The 15,632-nt window shown below is 40.5% G+C and overlaps 2 protein-coding genes across 5 annotated transcripts in view; both read right to left on the minus strand.

Moving 5' to 3' along the window:
- The window catches only part of LOC133545263 (BMP/retinoic acid-inducible neural-specific protein 3-like), a 1,164,151-nt gene that overhangs the window by 609,299 nt on the left and 539,220 nt on the right, over positions 1-15,632 (minus strand). The window lies entirely within an intron of this gene.
- Positions 7,361-15,632, minus strand: part of LOC133545094 (phosphatidylinositol 4,5-bisphosphate 3-kinase catalytic subunit alpha isoform) — a 95,551-nt gene continuing 87,279 nt past the window's right edge. The window contains exon 21 of the mRNA XM_061890429.1: positions 7,361-9,911. Coding sequence (XP_061746413.1) covers positions 9,641-9,911 — 271 coding nt within the window. The 3' untranslated portion in view covers positions 7,361-9,640. The remainder of the gene's footprint in view (positions 9,912-15,632) is intronic.

The raw sequence follows: 15,632 nt of genomic DNA on the forward strand, positions 1-15,632 counted from the left end.
AATATATATATATTGCACTTCACAAGTCAGCTTGAAGCTCATCGAGAGAATGCCAAGCAACACCCACAAAATTTTACAAGAAACATGTTTTTTTCCCATACTGTATATTAGCCACAACAGTCTATAAGCTGCAGATATTTACATTGTGAAATGAGTTATTTACACAGAAATATTTTGTAAATGTTTATTTACATATATGGTTTCCAAATGGGGTCTGCAACAAGGCAGTAAAACGGCTGATCAAACAAAACCGAAGTCATAGTCATCGACCCACTAACTAGTACCATGAATTGATTAACGTGGACCCTGACTTAAACAAGTTGTAAAACTTATTCGGGTGTTACCATTTAGTGGTCAATTGTACAAAATATGTACTGAACTGTGCAATCTACTAAAAAAAAGTTCCACTCAATCAATCCAAAGCTGCTCCAATCAGCTAAACAGACTCGGTGGCATTTTGGTGAATTTACTAGGGCTTTTTTTTTTATTTAAACAATACAAAAAGAATGCCATTGTAAGTTTACAATCCTAACACAACACTCGTAAACGTGTTAGCATATTAGCTAAGGCTAACTACGCTAGCTTCATTACATTACAACAGCACGTACAAATATGCATGAAGACACTCCTACAGTCATCACACATGGGACAGTTTAGTAAGTAATAATTGTTTTAGTTATATTGTAAAACTAACAAACGTGGCTGAAGAATCCTTCCGAGCAGAAATGCTACGGACGGTTTTAAACAGCGAGTACATTTTCAACCCACAACACCTGCAGTGAGTGAACTTGTCCAAAACATGGAGTCATAGCACAAACAATAACACACCTTTTCAGTCCCTTGCTTGGGTTTAATGAGAACTATTGAATGCAAAACATTATGGCTGTTGGTGAAGAAAAATCCATAAATTAGCCGCACCGTTTTATAAGCCAGTGGTTACAAAGCATTGGAAAAAAGTAGAGGCTTATAGTCCTGTCTGGATATAATCCACTCCTCCTGTAATTGCGCATGATTGGATTTAATTAAATTTGATAAATACTATTTCTACTGAAATATTTTGGACAGAAAATGTTTATTTCATTTTCGTATTTTTAAAAAATTCAAACAAAAGCTGATGCAACTGGTACAATTTTCAAATCCTTACATGTTTGCAGTGGAATAATAAAGCTCACGTTTATAAGGAGAAATGCTTTTATTCAGTACAATGGATACTTGCAGTTTCGTATTGGACAATGTCATGTGAGGATGACTAAAACAAGTATTTGAGGAGGCTTGGTTTTATATAATATATATATGTCATATGTACACATGGATAGATTACGAACAAATGGACCTTTTTTTTTCTTCTTCCATAAAACATGCAGGGTAGCTGTTTTCTCATTGTGCTCTTTGTGAACATCTCACCACACTATCAACTTATCTCCTTCATTCATCCACTCTAAAACCTTGTCTTTCATATAATTTCAACAACCTGAAGCTGTCTACTGGGTTATGAGGATGGTGCACGTTATGCAGGGCTCCTCCAAAATTATTTTTTTTTGTGTGTGTTTTGGTTAGCAATTCCATATAGGAGTCCTGTTTATATTTAAAAATACAAAAATATATTACCTCTGTAGTTATTCAAGGAAAGCATTTGCACATGCAGTAGCAGTTGTGTTACTTTCATTTGTTACTTTGTTGTACCTCATAAGTAACAAGGTCATTTCTATACATGAAATTCAAGTAAACAGCATCAGGTCAAACAAAAAAAAAGGACATGATTGGCGGACCTCATTCAGTATGCGGTGTGACAAACACAACAAGCATGAGAAATAAAAAGGAAAAGAGAAGCTGTACAGACAGGACTGGCTCCTTAAGCATTTGTATCCACGTGCAATGCATCCGGAAAGTATTCACTGCACTTCACTTGTTCCACTGTTTATGTTACCGCCTTTTTCCAAAATAAAATCAATTTTTTTTTTGTCCTTAAAATTCTACACACAATACCCCATAATGACAATGTCAAAAGTTGTCTTTTTTAGTTTTGCAAATTTTTTTTTTTTTTAAATCACATGCACTAAAGCAAGGGTCGGGAACCTTTTTGGCTGAGAGAGCCAAGAAGCCGAATATTTTAGAATGTATTTACTTAAGAGCCATATAATATTTTTTTAACACTGAACACAACTAAACGCGTGCATTTTTAAGTAAGACCAACATTTCTAGAGTAAAATAAGTCTCTTGTTTTTTGTAACAACATTGTTATTTGAAGCTAAATGTGGAGTGGGCGTGGCCGGCGGGCCTGCAGCGAAGCGTGGTGTTGCCAGGATCGGCCTTGAAATCAGCGACAGGTGTGTAGATGGCCCACCTGGGCCTTGCTATCTAATCATCTGTCGCTCTGTTATAAGCAACAGCCAGGAAGAGAGACGGGGTTGGGGCTGGAGCCAGAGCGCGAGCGAGAACGAAAGAGAAAAAGACAATTGCTGGACAGCAACTGAGAGACTTATTGAGAAATAAAACAATATTGTAACCCCAAAACAGGCTCTCATTTCGGTGTTTGGTGGTCTGAAGAACCCCCAGGAGGGCAATCCCCACACTAACCAATAATAAATAAATAACCATTAACGCCACTTCTTGAACAGGTGCGGTAGAAAACGGATGGATGGATTAAAAATGCATGAGAATGTTTTGTATTTTGAACGTTATTATTAACACTGTGATTACAAGTGGAATTATTCATTACTTATCGTGTTAAGCAATGTCAGGTCAGATTTATCTGAGAGCCAGATGCAGTCATCAAAAGAGCCACATCTGGCTCTAGAGCCATAGGTTCCCTACGCCTGCACTAAAGTGTTCACGGCCTTTGCGCAATACTTTGTTGATGCACCTTTGGCAGCAAATACCGACTCAGGTCTTTTTGAATACAATGCCACAAGCTGGGCACACCTATCTTTGGGCAGTTTCTCCCGTTTCGGCCACACTAAATAATCTTTTAAAGGTATCCCTACTTGGATATTTTTTAAAACGGGTAAGCGCGCCGTCCATTTCTTGAATTTCCGGCTCTTAGCTCATATGGACTCAAAGAACGCGCCACAGCCAGTTTCATAATAAAGCGGTTTCGTTTACCCTGAATAACCGTAGCCGTCTTAGTGTAGAAGCTGAATGGGAACCGTCGGTGAACAGACCATTTCCACACCTCCCAGGGATGTTCAATCGGATTTAAGTCTGGGCTCTGGCTTCGCCACTCAAAGACATATAAAGAGTTGTCTTGAAGCCATTCCTTTGATGTCTTGGCTGTGTGCTTCGGGTCTTTGTCCTGCTGAAAGTGTGCTCTGGAGCAGGATTTCATCTAGGATGTCTCCGTATGTTGCTGCATTCATCTTTCCCTTTATCCTGACTCGTCTCCCAGTTCCTGTTGCTGAAAACATCCTTAAACTTATACAGCCGTTTGCTAGACACTCAAAGCACGTCGCAGAGAAGTAAGAACATCCAATAGATCCATATTCACACAACGATGGCGGACTACCACCAAGCAATCATTCACATTCATTCACCAGGGTGAGTGACACCAGGAACAAGGTGGGTGACATGTCTTGTCGAGGGTGGCGGAAGCTGAATCGAACGTGGAACTCTCGCGGCTGACACGGCTGCTCTACCATCTGAGCAGATGGCGGATGGGAAGCATTGGTTTTCATCCAGGATGTCTCTGTTCTTTGCTGCATTCATCTTTCCCTCTATCCTGGCAGGTGTCCCTAGTTCGTGTCGCTAGAAAACATCCCCACACCATGATGCGGCCATCACCATGCTTTGCTGTACGGATGGTGTTGGCCTGCTGATGAGCAGTGCCTGGTTTCCTCCAAATATGACACCTGGCATTCAATCTTTGTCTCATCAGACCAGAACATTTTATTTATTATGGTCTGAGAGTATTTTAGGTGCATTTTGGCAAACCTTTTACTAAAAAAATGTCTTCCGTCTGGCCACATTACCATTCATGACTCATGAGTGGATTGCTGCAGAGAAGGTTTCCTTCTCTCCATCAGGTTCTTGGTCACCTCCCTGACGAGGTCTTGAACTCCCCCAATTGCTCAGTTTAAGAAGAGTCCTCGTGGCTCCAAACTTTTTTCATTTATGGATGATGTTGGCTACTTTGCTCATTGGGACCTTCAAGGCAGCAGATATTTTTCTGTACCCTTCCCCAGATTTGTGCCCACAGACAATCCTGTCCTCGAGGTCTACAAATAATTCCTTCACCTCCATTCTTGGTTTGTGCTCTGCCATCAAGTGTGTACCTTTCCAAATCACGTCCAACCAACTGAATTTGCCCCAAGTGGACTCCAATTAAGCTGTAGGAACTTCAAAGGGATGTTCAGTTGAACAGGATGCACCTGAGCACACTTTTGATCTTCATGGTGAGGCTGTCTTGTTTTATTTTTAATAAATTCGCAAACATTTCTAAAATAAAGTTGTTCACATTGTCATTATGGGGTATTGTGTGTAAAATTTAGAGCAGGGTTCGGGAACCTTTATGGCTGAGAGCCAAGAAGCCAAATATTTTAAAATGTATTTCCGTAACAGCCATATAATGTTTTTTTTAACACTGAAAACAACTAAACGCGTGCATTTTGAAGTAAGACCAACATTTCTATTGTATAATAGGTCTCGTATTCTTTGCAATAACATTGTTATTCTGAAGCTAACTGTGGAGGGGGAGTGGCCTGCAGACCTGCAGCGAAGCGGGGTGTTGCCAGGATGGGCCTCGAAATCAGCGACAGGTGCGTAGAAGGCCCACCTTTGCCTTATCTAATCACCTGTCGCTCTGTTTATAAGCAGCAGCCAGGAGGAGAGACGGGGTTGGGGCTGGAGCCAGAGCGAGAACGAAAGAGAAAAAGATAATTGCTAGAAAGCAACTAATAGACTTATTGAAAAATAAAATACTAATGGAACCCTTAAACAGGCTCTCATGTCGGTGCTTGGTGGTCTGAAGAACCCCCAGGAGGGCAAGCCCCACACACACTAACCAATAATAAATTAATAACTTCTTACCATTAACGCAGCTTCTTGAACAGGTGCGGTGGGAAACGGATGGATGGATTAAAAATGCATGAGAATGTTTTATATTTTGAACGTTATTTTTAAGACTGTGATTACAAGTGGAATTATTCATTACTTATTGTGTTAAGCAATGTCAGCTCAGATTCATCCGAGAGCCAGATGCAGTCATCAAAAGAGCCACATCTGGCTCGCGAGCCATAGGTTCCCTACCCCTGATTTAGAGGATGAAAATTAATTTATTAAATTTTATAATAAGGCTGTAATGCGGGGGCTCCCTGGAGCATTTAACAAAAAGGATTGAAAATGGAAAAAAATAGGGGGAAAATAATTTTTTTGTTTTAGTATGTTTTTTGTTTGAGGACAAATATGTCACAGACATTCCCAATTGTTAGAAAGCCCACTGTTTAATACGTTTGTGTGTGTTCTTGGCAAACATCGTTTTGTCCGACTAATTTTGGCGGTTCTTGAACTCACCATAGGGTGGACCGTTTGGAGAGTTTATTTACATGTAAAATCTTCCACTCCTTGTGTGTCTCATTTTGTCCACCAAACATTTTATACTGTGCGTGAATGCGTTTGACACCCCTATAAGCACATGCCTATAATAACTTAAGCTGCATTTAAAAGTTGATGGAAAACTTGGAGCCATTAAATATGTGTACGCTAGAGATGCGCGGATAGGCAAGTATATCATCCGCAACCGCGTCACCAAAGACGTCATCCACCCGCCGTCCACCCGAACCAACATTTTATCAGGACCGTACCCGCCCGCCAACCGCCCGCTGAAATACATCAGAGGTCGGCCGCCTTTACCACTCACAAAGCTATTTAAACCTGTTTCACAGAGTAATGAAGACAATTGGAGCCGCTAACGTTCTTGCGACTATCCAATAGCGTTCATCCTGATGACAAGAATATGGGCGTGCTGTGAAGCCATTGCCTTTGACACCTTCAACAACATGTGCGAACCGATTGTTGGTACGGCAACATGTGTGCAGTTCCCGCAATCACACGTACAAGATTGAAAGGCATACTGGGTGATACAGAGTACACTGATGGTTGTGATATAAACAAGCCACACAATACAAGATTGACAAACACATTTTGGTAGAACATCCTCACAGTAACACAACGTAAACGCAACACAACAAATACCCACAATCCTTTGTATCCGTGACACTTCCTGAATATATTTTACACCCCCGCACCCCCAACCCCGCCCACCTTACCGACGGTTTGCTGCTAGCGGGGTGTATAAAATAGTCAGGAAGTGTCATGAGTACAAAGGATTCTGGGTATTTGTTGTGTTGCGTTTATGTTGTGTTACTGTGAGGATGTTCTCCCGATATGTGTTTGTCGTTCTTAATTGGTGTGGCTTCACAGCGTGGCGCATATTACTAAGAGTGTTAAAATTGTTTATATCACAACCATTAGTGTACTCTGTGTCCCCCAGTATGCTTTGCAGTCGTGTGCGTGTCGCTGCAGAAGCCACACCCAACATGATGCTGGACTGACAAGCAGATCGTACATGTTGTAGAAGGCGACAAAGCCAATGGCTTCATAGAACGCCCTAATACTTAATATCTGGGTGACTGCCGGCAGTCATTCACGACAATAATAGCGTCTCCTATTGTCTTCTTCGCTTTGTGACACGGGTGTTAAATGGCTCTTTGAATGGCAAAGCATACCGACCCCAGAACCATGTATATCAAATATTTCCGGATGGTTCAACCGCCACCCGCCCGAATCTAATTAAAATCTATTTTTTCGTCACGTCAACCGCCCGACCCGCGGACAAACCGCCCATCTCTAGTGTACGCTTTATTATCCGATTAGTCGACTAATCGTCAAGATAATTGTTGACTATCATAATAATAAAATATGTAACAAAATGTGGAAAAATGAAAGCGCTGTAAATACTTTCCAGATGCACTGTACTAAAATCTTTAGGAAAGCATCTGTGTGTTGTGTGTGTCTGTGCATTTGGTAAAGCTAGAACCTCTGATGTGTGACTATGCATTACTGCATTGACAATCACAGGAAGGAGGACACTTGGAAGGTTTAAAAAGCATAATCTGGGCAGAGCGTCTGTCGTACAAGGGAGCTACGACCAAAAAAGACAAGAGCAAAACTCACTGATTTTACAGGCAACTCGACTTGATGCTTCAAAAGGAAAAAGGCAGGGAGGGCAAAGGTCATCTCCTTTTCAAGCTGTTGCAGACAAAATAGAGGACATAGTTACAGTGCAGCATTTTCTTCTACCTCTATTGGAAGTTAACATACTTCTCGCCGTGTTGGGGCACTGCTTTTCTCCTTTGGACATGGACTGTTCTTTTTTTTTTTTTTGCAGAATACAGTACTGTACTGATTAGGATCACAACTTTGCATAGAGTAACAGCATGATCAAACGAAACGCTGCACATCCAAACTCCGACAATGTGGTGGTGCAGCAGAGATGTTAGCTCAAGTCCAATCTGTTGAAATAATACTGATGAGACAACACGACACAAAGAACAGATACTGCAGAGATCAGTGCAATGAGTACACAGGAAGGGGACAGAGGCCTTGTTCATACTGCAGGTCAATTTTGATTTTTTTGGCCATATCTGACCTGTATCGGATTTTTTTTAATTCAACGTGAACAATGCAATTCCGATTTTTTTAAATTCGACGTTGATGTGGATATGAATTTGATATGTGTTTGATGCGACTGCAGGCTAAACAATCGGGTTGCAACAGCGATAAGCGTCATAGTTCCTCACCAAAGGAGATAGTTGCAAAATAAATCAATGAAAAATGAGCAGAAAACAGCTGAAAATATTGTTTAGTAACTCCCGTCAACATCCCACCAGCTGTCTCCGACTGCTCACCCAAACACTCTTAGGAGCAGAGGTCGAACGAAATGCTCCACAAGCTACAGGAACCAAAATTCTTGCCCTCCCAGACTTTTTGAACTGGTGCGAACTGGGTCAAGCCAAAATTTTGGACACATTTTCCTCATTCAATGTGTTTTCCTAATTCTCATGACTATTTACATTGTAGATTGTCACTGAAGGCATCAAAACTATGAATGAACACATGTGGAGTTATGTACTTAACAAAAAAAACATGTTTTATATTCTAGATTCTTCAAAATAGCCACCCTTTGCTCCGATTACTGCTTGGCACACTCTTGGCATTCTCTCCATGAGCTTCAAGAGGTAGTCCCCTGAAATGGTTTTCAATTCACAGAATGCCGAGAGTGTGCAAAGCAGTAATCAGAACAAAGGGTGGCTATTTTGAAGAAACTAGAATATAAAAAATGTTTTCCGTTATGTCACCTTTTTTTTGTTAAAGTACATAACTCCACATGTGTTCATTCACAGTTTTGATGCCTTGTAAAGTCATGAAAAGAAAAAAAACGCATTGAATGAGGAGAAGGTGTGTCCAAACTTTTGGCCTGTACTGTATCCCCCCACACACACACACACACACACACACACACACCTGTTCTACACGCAATAGTTTGCATCAGAAAACGTTGACTTTATGATTGCACAAATTCCTTGAAATTGCCAAAAATGCTACTAGTACTAGTAATGTCTTACTACTACTAGAATTGGAGCTGTGTTTTAAACACTGCAGCACGTGTGACGTCATGTCTGCATTGCGGGTCAGATTGCGTTCACGTTAGACTTCGCCTTTTTTTTTTTTTTTTTTGTATTGTGCGACTGCATAAAAAGATCGGATTTGACAAAAAAAATCTCATGGACATCCTACCCTGCAGTGTGAAAGTAGCCTTATTATGTTTACAATAAGACTGCTGAGTAGTGGGCAGGGTTATACATCTGTAGTACTTTGGCTCAGTAGAAAGACTCAAAAAGGAATATGTGCACTGTGTGCATACACATCAATGAATATACTGCTGTACAAAAACATAAAAAATGACTTATGAGAGTGGGATGACTTCTAAAATGTAGACATATCATCCGTATGCGACAATAAGTCACTATTTCAGGTACACGCAAAAAGTCCAGTTCATAAATGCTGTTTAAAGTGTTTGCCTCAACACTTCCTCTGTCAGTTCTGTACTTGGATATTGCTATTTACCTTTCTTTTTAGGATGGTAAAATGGAGTGGATCCTTATTGTCTTTTTTCTGCATGCATACATACTGTATCACACTCCTATTTTGAAAATAGGCAGTGGAAATAATGTAGTTTGACAATTCTCACTTGTACAGAGGGGAAAACAAGTAACTTCATTGTGATGTTCCTCTCTTAATGCTGATGCAGTTGAATAAAAAAATAATAACAAAAATAAAGTGTCTTTACTGTTGTTAGTTCTTATGCAGATAAGGTCCATTAGATGGTTTTAATTCCGACGAAGAACTGATGAAATACAAGTCCACCGCGCCGTCTGAAGGTCATGTAGTGCAGCAAAAGGAAGTGACAACATTTAGGCATCATGTCCCTGATAAAAGGCTCTTCGTAGCACCGCCGTTCATACTGCGCTGGCAGGTAATGGTTGAAAAGTCACATGCTGGCGAAAGAGGGACCAGGCCTTAGTGTTCACCGTTTGAGTTCTTTCTGTGCCAAAGTCTGTTTACTCCGCTCGTTTTGGGTGCCGTTTCAGTTCATGGCGTGCTGGCGAATAGTGTGGAAGATCCAGTCCATCTTGGTAGTCCAGCCGCCATGATGAGCGTCGTTCATCTGCTTCATGAAATAGTCCAGGGCCTCCTGCTCCGACTTGTCCAGGGCCAAGGTCTTGCGAATGTAAGCGATGTCGTCGAACGATTGCAACTCGGGCATCCCGGAGCCCAGCATCATGGAGAAGAGGTTGATGAAGAGGTTGGCGTGTTGCCGGATTGCCAGGTATGCCTTGTAACACATCTCCTGGAACCTGATGGGCGGGAGGAAATGACATTTGGACTCCAACACTTAAAACAGGTCCTCAACAACTTTTTAAACATCACACAAACTGGTATATTCACCAAGGATGAGTACCGTATTTTTCAGACTATAAGTCGCAGTTTTTTTTCATAGTTTGGCCAGGGGTGCGACTTATACTCAGGAGCGACTTATGTGTGAAATTATTACCGTAAAATATCAAATAATATTATTTATCTCATTCACGTAAGAGACTAGACGTATAAGTTTTAATGGGATTTAGCGATTAGGAGTGACAGATTGTTTGTTAAAGGGGAACATTATCACCAAACCTATGCAAGCGTCAATATATACCTTGATGTTGCAGAAAAAAGACCATGTATTTTTTTAACCGATTTCAGAACACTAAACGGGTGAATTTTGGCAAATTAAACGCCTTTCTGTTTATCGGTCTTTTAGTGATGACGTCAGAACGTGACGTCACCGAGGTAACACCCGCCCGCCATATTCATTTTCACATTACAAACACCGGGTCTCAGCTCTGTTATTTTCCGTTTTTTCGACTATTTTTTGGAACCTTGGAGACATCATGCCTCGTCGGTGTGTTGTCGGAGGGTGTAACAACACTAACAGGGACGGATTCAAGTTGCACCACTGGCCCGAAGATGAGAAAGTGTCTGCCGCCAGACCCCCATTGAATGTACCGAAGTGTCTTCACATTTGACCGGCGACGCTAAGGCAGACATGGCACAGAGATGTATGGATAACCTGCAGATGCATTTGCAACGATTAAGTCAACAAAAACACAAAGGTGAGTTTTGTTGATGTTGTTGACTTATGTGCTAATCAGACATATTTGGTCACGGCATGACTGCCAGCTAATCGATGCTAAAATGCTATGCTAATTGATGCTAACATGCTATTTACGCTAGCTGCATGTACATTTGAAACTAGATAACCACATTTAATGCGAAACAAACATTTACCAATAGACGGATTTAAGTTGCTCCAGTGTCACAAGATGCGAAAGTCCTGATCGTTTGGTCCGCACATTTTACCGGCGATGCTAATAAGGCAGCCATGCTACGGGCCACTTCATTAGGTACACCCACGCTGTGGCCGAATAGCGTCAAAAGCTATTCGCTCAATAGCTTCAATTTCTTCTTCAATTTCGTTTTCGCTATCTGCCTCCATACTCCGACCATCTGTTTCAATACATGCGTAATCTGTTGAATCGCTTAAGCCGCTGAAATCCGAGTCTGAATCCGAGCTAATGTCGCTATATCTTGCTGTGGTAACCGCCATGTTGTTTGTATTGGCAGCCCTGTATGACGTCACAGGGAAATGGATAGTGGTTTCGAGGACAGCGAAAATAAGGCACTTTAAAGCTTTATTCAGGGATATTCCGGGAGGTGTAAAATTTTGGAAAAAATTCAAAAAATACAACAAGCCACTGGGAACTGGTTTTTATTGTTTTCAACCCTTTTGAAATTGTGATAATGTTCCCCTTTAAACGTATATCATGTTCTTTATGTTATAGTTATTTGAATGACTCTTACCATAATATGTTAGGTTAACATAGCAGGCACCTTCTCAGTTGGTTATTTATGCCTCATATAACGTACACTTATTCAGCCTGTTGTTCACTATTCTTTATTTATTTTAAATTGCCTTTCAAATGTCTATTCTTGGTGTTGGGTTTTATCAAATAAATTTCCCCAAAAAACGTGACTTATATATGTTTTTTTCCTTCTTTATTATGCATTTTCGGCACGTGCAACTTATACTCCGAAAAATACAGTACCTTTCACATTTGAATCCATACGGTACTTCTGTGTGTGTTCATGAATAGATGATCATTTGTTTAGTAGTAAAATCAAATTTAAACATTTAACATTGAGCTGACAACGATAATATTGATAATAATGATAATAATAATAACTTATAAAGTATATTGTCTGCTGGATCTACACTTTATTTCATGCTGCCATTTGTTTTGCTGCAGCTGTTATATGTACTGCTATAGTGTAAATGGCAAGTGGGATTTGATATATATTGTATATATTATATAACATAATATAATATGCTATGATAATATATCAATATATTAGGGGTGTAACGGTACATGTATTTGTATTGAACCGTTTCGGTTCGGTGCGGAGGAATACCGAACGAGTTCCACACGATCATTTGAGGTCGCCGCCTATGCTAAAGTCTTAACAAGCTGCTCCGCTCCGTTGCGCCTCTGTGTCTGTACACAGCACTCTGCATTGTCCCTCCCACACAACCATCTGATTGGTTACATACAAAGCCAATCAGCAATGCGTATTCAGAGCGCAAGTCGTCAGGGCTTCGGTGTCGATGTCGAGCAGATAGGTCTTTAGCAGGGGAGCAACTCACTCTCCCCAAATTATATTCCAAGTCAACTACTTTCTGAACATCACTATGAGCCCGTGGACCTTCTAGAAACAAACTGCAGCTCAGCTCACTCGCAGTCCTGGCTTTAGGTGAAGGCTAGTAAGCTTTTAGCGAAACCTTAACTCATTTTGGGGTGTGCGTGTGTGTGTGCGCGCGTGTGTGTGCGTGTGTTACGGACAGTGTTGATTGAGGTGTGTTGAAGCAGCAAAAAAGGACATAATATTAAATGAAGAGTTTCTGTCTCTGATAGTGTATAAAATAATGTAAGTGCATCATAAAGCCTACATAAACTCCATGGTGGTCAGGGATGAATTTTCAGCTATAGTTACATGAATATTAGTAATGTAGCAGCCTAGTTTTGAATAGCAGGGTCCCTGCTATCACATGTTGATAAAAATATAACATTTACATATAAAAATCTTCTACAGACTTCCCCAATGCTGTAATAAATTAAGCATGATGAGTTGACTTGAAACTGTTTAATGTTGCACTTTTTATATGTAGAAGAAAAGTTGTGTCATTTTATTTCATCTAAGCAACAACTAAATGCAGTTTAATGTGGATTAATGTGGGCAGAATTATTATAGTGTTCCCAATGTTAAAAGGATCAAGCCATTGTTTACAAATTTGGTAAATAACCTTACTGTACCGAAAAAGAGGTACGTACCGAACCGAAATTTTTGTGTACCGTTACACCCCTACAATATATAATATATGCTGTACATATAAGATGTAAATATGACGTACATATTATATTATATATTGCTATTATGGTACATTTTTAGTCTACTTTATACCTTTGGTTTTCGCCCTCTTTTTGTGCCCTTGTGTACATTATCCTTTCCATCCTTATCTTTTCCATCCTTTGTAACTGAGCTACTGTGTGGAACAATTTCCCCTGTGGATCATTAAAGTTTGTCTAAGTCTATTTCTTACACTTTTGAGTCTCATTTGCAGGTTTTATATACAGTCGTCCCTCTTATCGCTGTTAATTGCTTCCAGACATGACCATGATAAATGAATTTCCACAAAGTAGGAATTATTATTAATTATAAATCAAATATTTTCATCGCTATAACATAAAAAGATGTTTAACGTATAAGTCGCTCCGGAATATAAGTCGCAGCGGCCGAAAATCCATTATAAAGAAGGAAAAAAACATATAGAAGTCGCATTTTTGGGGGAAATTTATTTGATGAAATCCAACATCAAGACATTTGAAAGGCAATTTAAAATAAATAAAGAATAGCAAACAACAGGCTGAATAAGTGTACGTTATATGACGCAGAAATAACCAACTGAGAAGGTGCCTGGTATGTTAACGTAACATATTATGGTAACAGTCATTCAAATAACTATAACATATGGAACATGCTATACGTTTACCAAACAATCTATCACTCCTAATTGCTAAATCCCATGAAATCTTGTACGTCTAGTCTCTTACGTGAATGAGCTAAATAATATTATTTGATATTTTACGGTAATGTGTTAATAATTTCACACATAAGTCGCTCCTGAGTATAAGTCGGATCCCCGGCCAAACTATGAAAAAAACTGTGACTTATAGTCTGAAAAATACGATATTACTTTTTTCAACATTATGAGAACCCTCAAGACATGAAAAAACACCCATTAGTCACCTTTACATTATTTTAATCCTATATGATAATATCACAATACTGAGCAGCATGCTTTGATTGGTTTGGTCTGGTCTGTTGGCCAATACTACTATAATATAGATGTTTTTTAGTTCGTTTAGCCATTTTTTACAAATGGAAATGCTTAATTTAGGAAAAATTATTGTAGAACATGCTTTAAAGTGGTCAAATCATGATTTTTTTTCAATTTTTAAAACACTTAATTTTGGTCTATATAACATGTAATGATGATTCTTTGGTCAACATTTTGAATATTTTTCCTGTAAAGATCAATTTTAAAGTACATTTTTGGCTTCCTTCAATTCGTTTTGAGAGGCGTAGTTGTTAGACGCAAATAAATCCGTCCTTACCACGCCCCTTACCCTGACAAGCTTTGTTTACTGCAGTATCTAAAATATTGTTTTGTTTTGCTAAGACCATATGGAATATGTATACCACCAGCCATCTCATTTTTCCTTGACTTTCCCAACAACACACCATCCCAGACGTTATAGTGAGATCATGCAACTCACCGTGGTTTGTTGTCGGCTCACGGGGAGTACGACGCTGGGAACAGAAAGTAAGAAAGCCTGGCAGCAAATCAGGTACTATACGCTAGCTAAGATTAAACTTCTACCGAGTCATTATCTCTCCAATGCCATATCCTGGACGTATGCATGTTTGAGTTCATTGCCAACATGCATGCATGCAACATGATACATCACAATTTCCAGTTTCTCTATTCAACATGTTCAAAAAGGAGTAGGAAAAAAGCAGAGCTTATTAAATCCGAGCCCCTTTCCTTTACAGAGCTGTTGCTAACACTTCCTGTTCTCAATTTATTCACAATATACTCCATAATAAATTGGAAATTAGTGAAGTAAGTAATATTTCATCCATCCATCCATCCATCTTCTTCCGCTTATCCGAGGTCGGGTCGCGGGCGCAACAGCCTAAGCAGGGAAACCCAGACTTCCCTCTCCCCAGCCACTTCGTCTAGCACTTCCCGGGGGATCCAGAGGCGTTCCCAGGCCAGCCGGGAGACATAGTCTTCCCAAAGTGTCCTGGGTCTTCCCTGTGGCCTCCTCCCTAGGGAGGCGTTCGGGTGGCATCCTGACCAGATGCCCGAACCACCTCATCTGGCTCCTCTCGATGGGAAGGAGCAGCGGCTTTACTTTGAGTTCCTCCCGGATGGCAGAGCTTCTCACCCTATCTCTAAGGGAGAGCCCCGCCACACAGCGGAGGAAACTCATTTCGGCCGCTTGTACCCGTGATCTTATCCTTTCGGTCATGACCCAAAGCTCATGACCATAGGTGAGGATGGGAATGTAGATCGACCGGTAAATTGAGAGCTTTGCCTTCCGGCTCAGCTCCTTCTTCACCACAACGGATCGGTACAACATCCGCATTACTGAAGACGCCGCACCGATCCGCCTGTTGATCTCACAATCCACTCTTCCCTCACTCGTGAACAAGACTCCTAGGTACTTGAAGTCCTCCATTTGGGGTAGTGTCTCCTCCCCAACCCGGAGATGGCATTCCACCCTTTTCCGGGCGAGAACCATGGACCCAGACTTGGAGGTGCTGATTTTCATTCCGGTCGCTTCACACTCGGCTGCAAACCGATCCAGTAAGAGCTGAAGATCCCGGTCAGATGAAGCCATCAGGACCACATC

The sequence above is a fragment of the Nerophis ophidion genome, linkage group LG28 (assembly GCF_033978795.1).
Source record: "Nerophis ophidion isolate RoL-2023_Sa linkage group LG28, RoL_Noph_v1.0, whole genome shotgun sequence".
Classification (NCBI taxonomy): domain Eukaryota; kingdom Metazoa; phylum Chordata; class Actinopteri; order Syngnathiformes; family Syngnathidae; genus Nerophis; species Nerophis ophidion.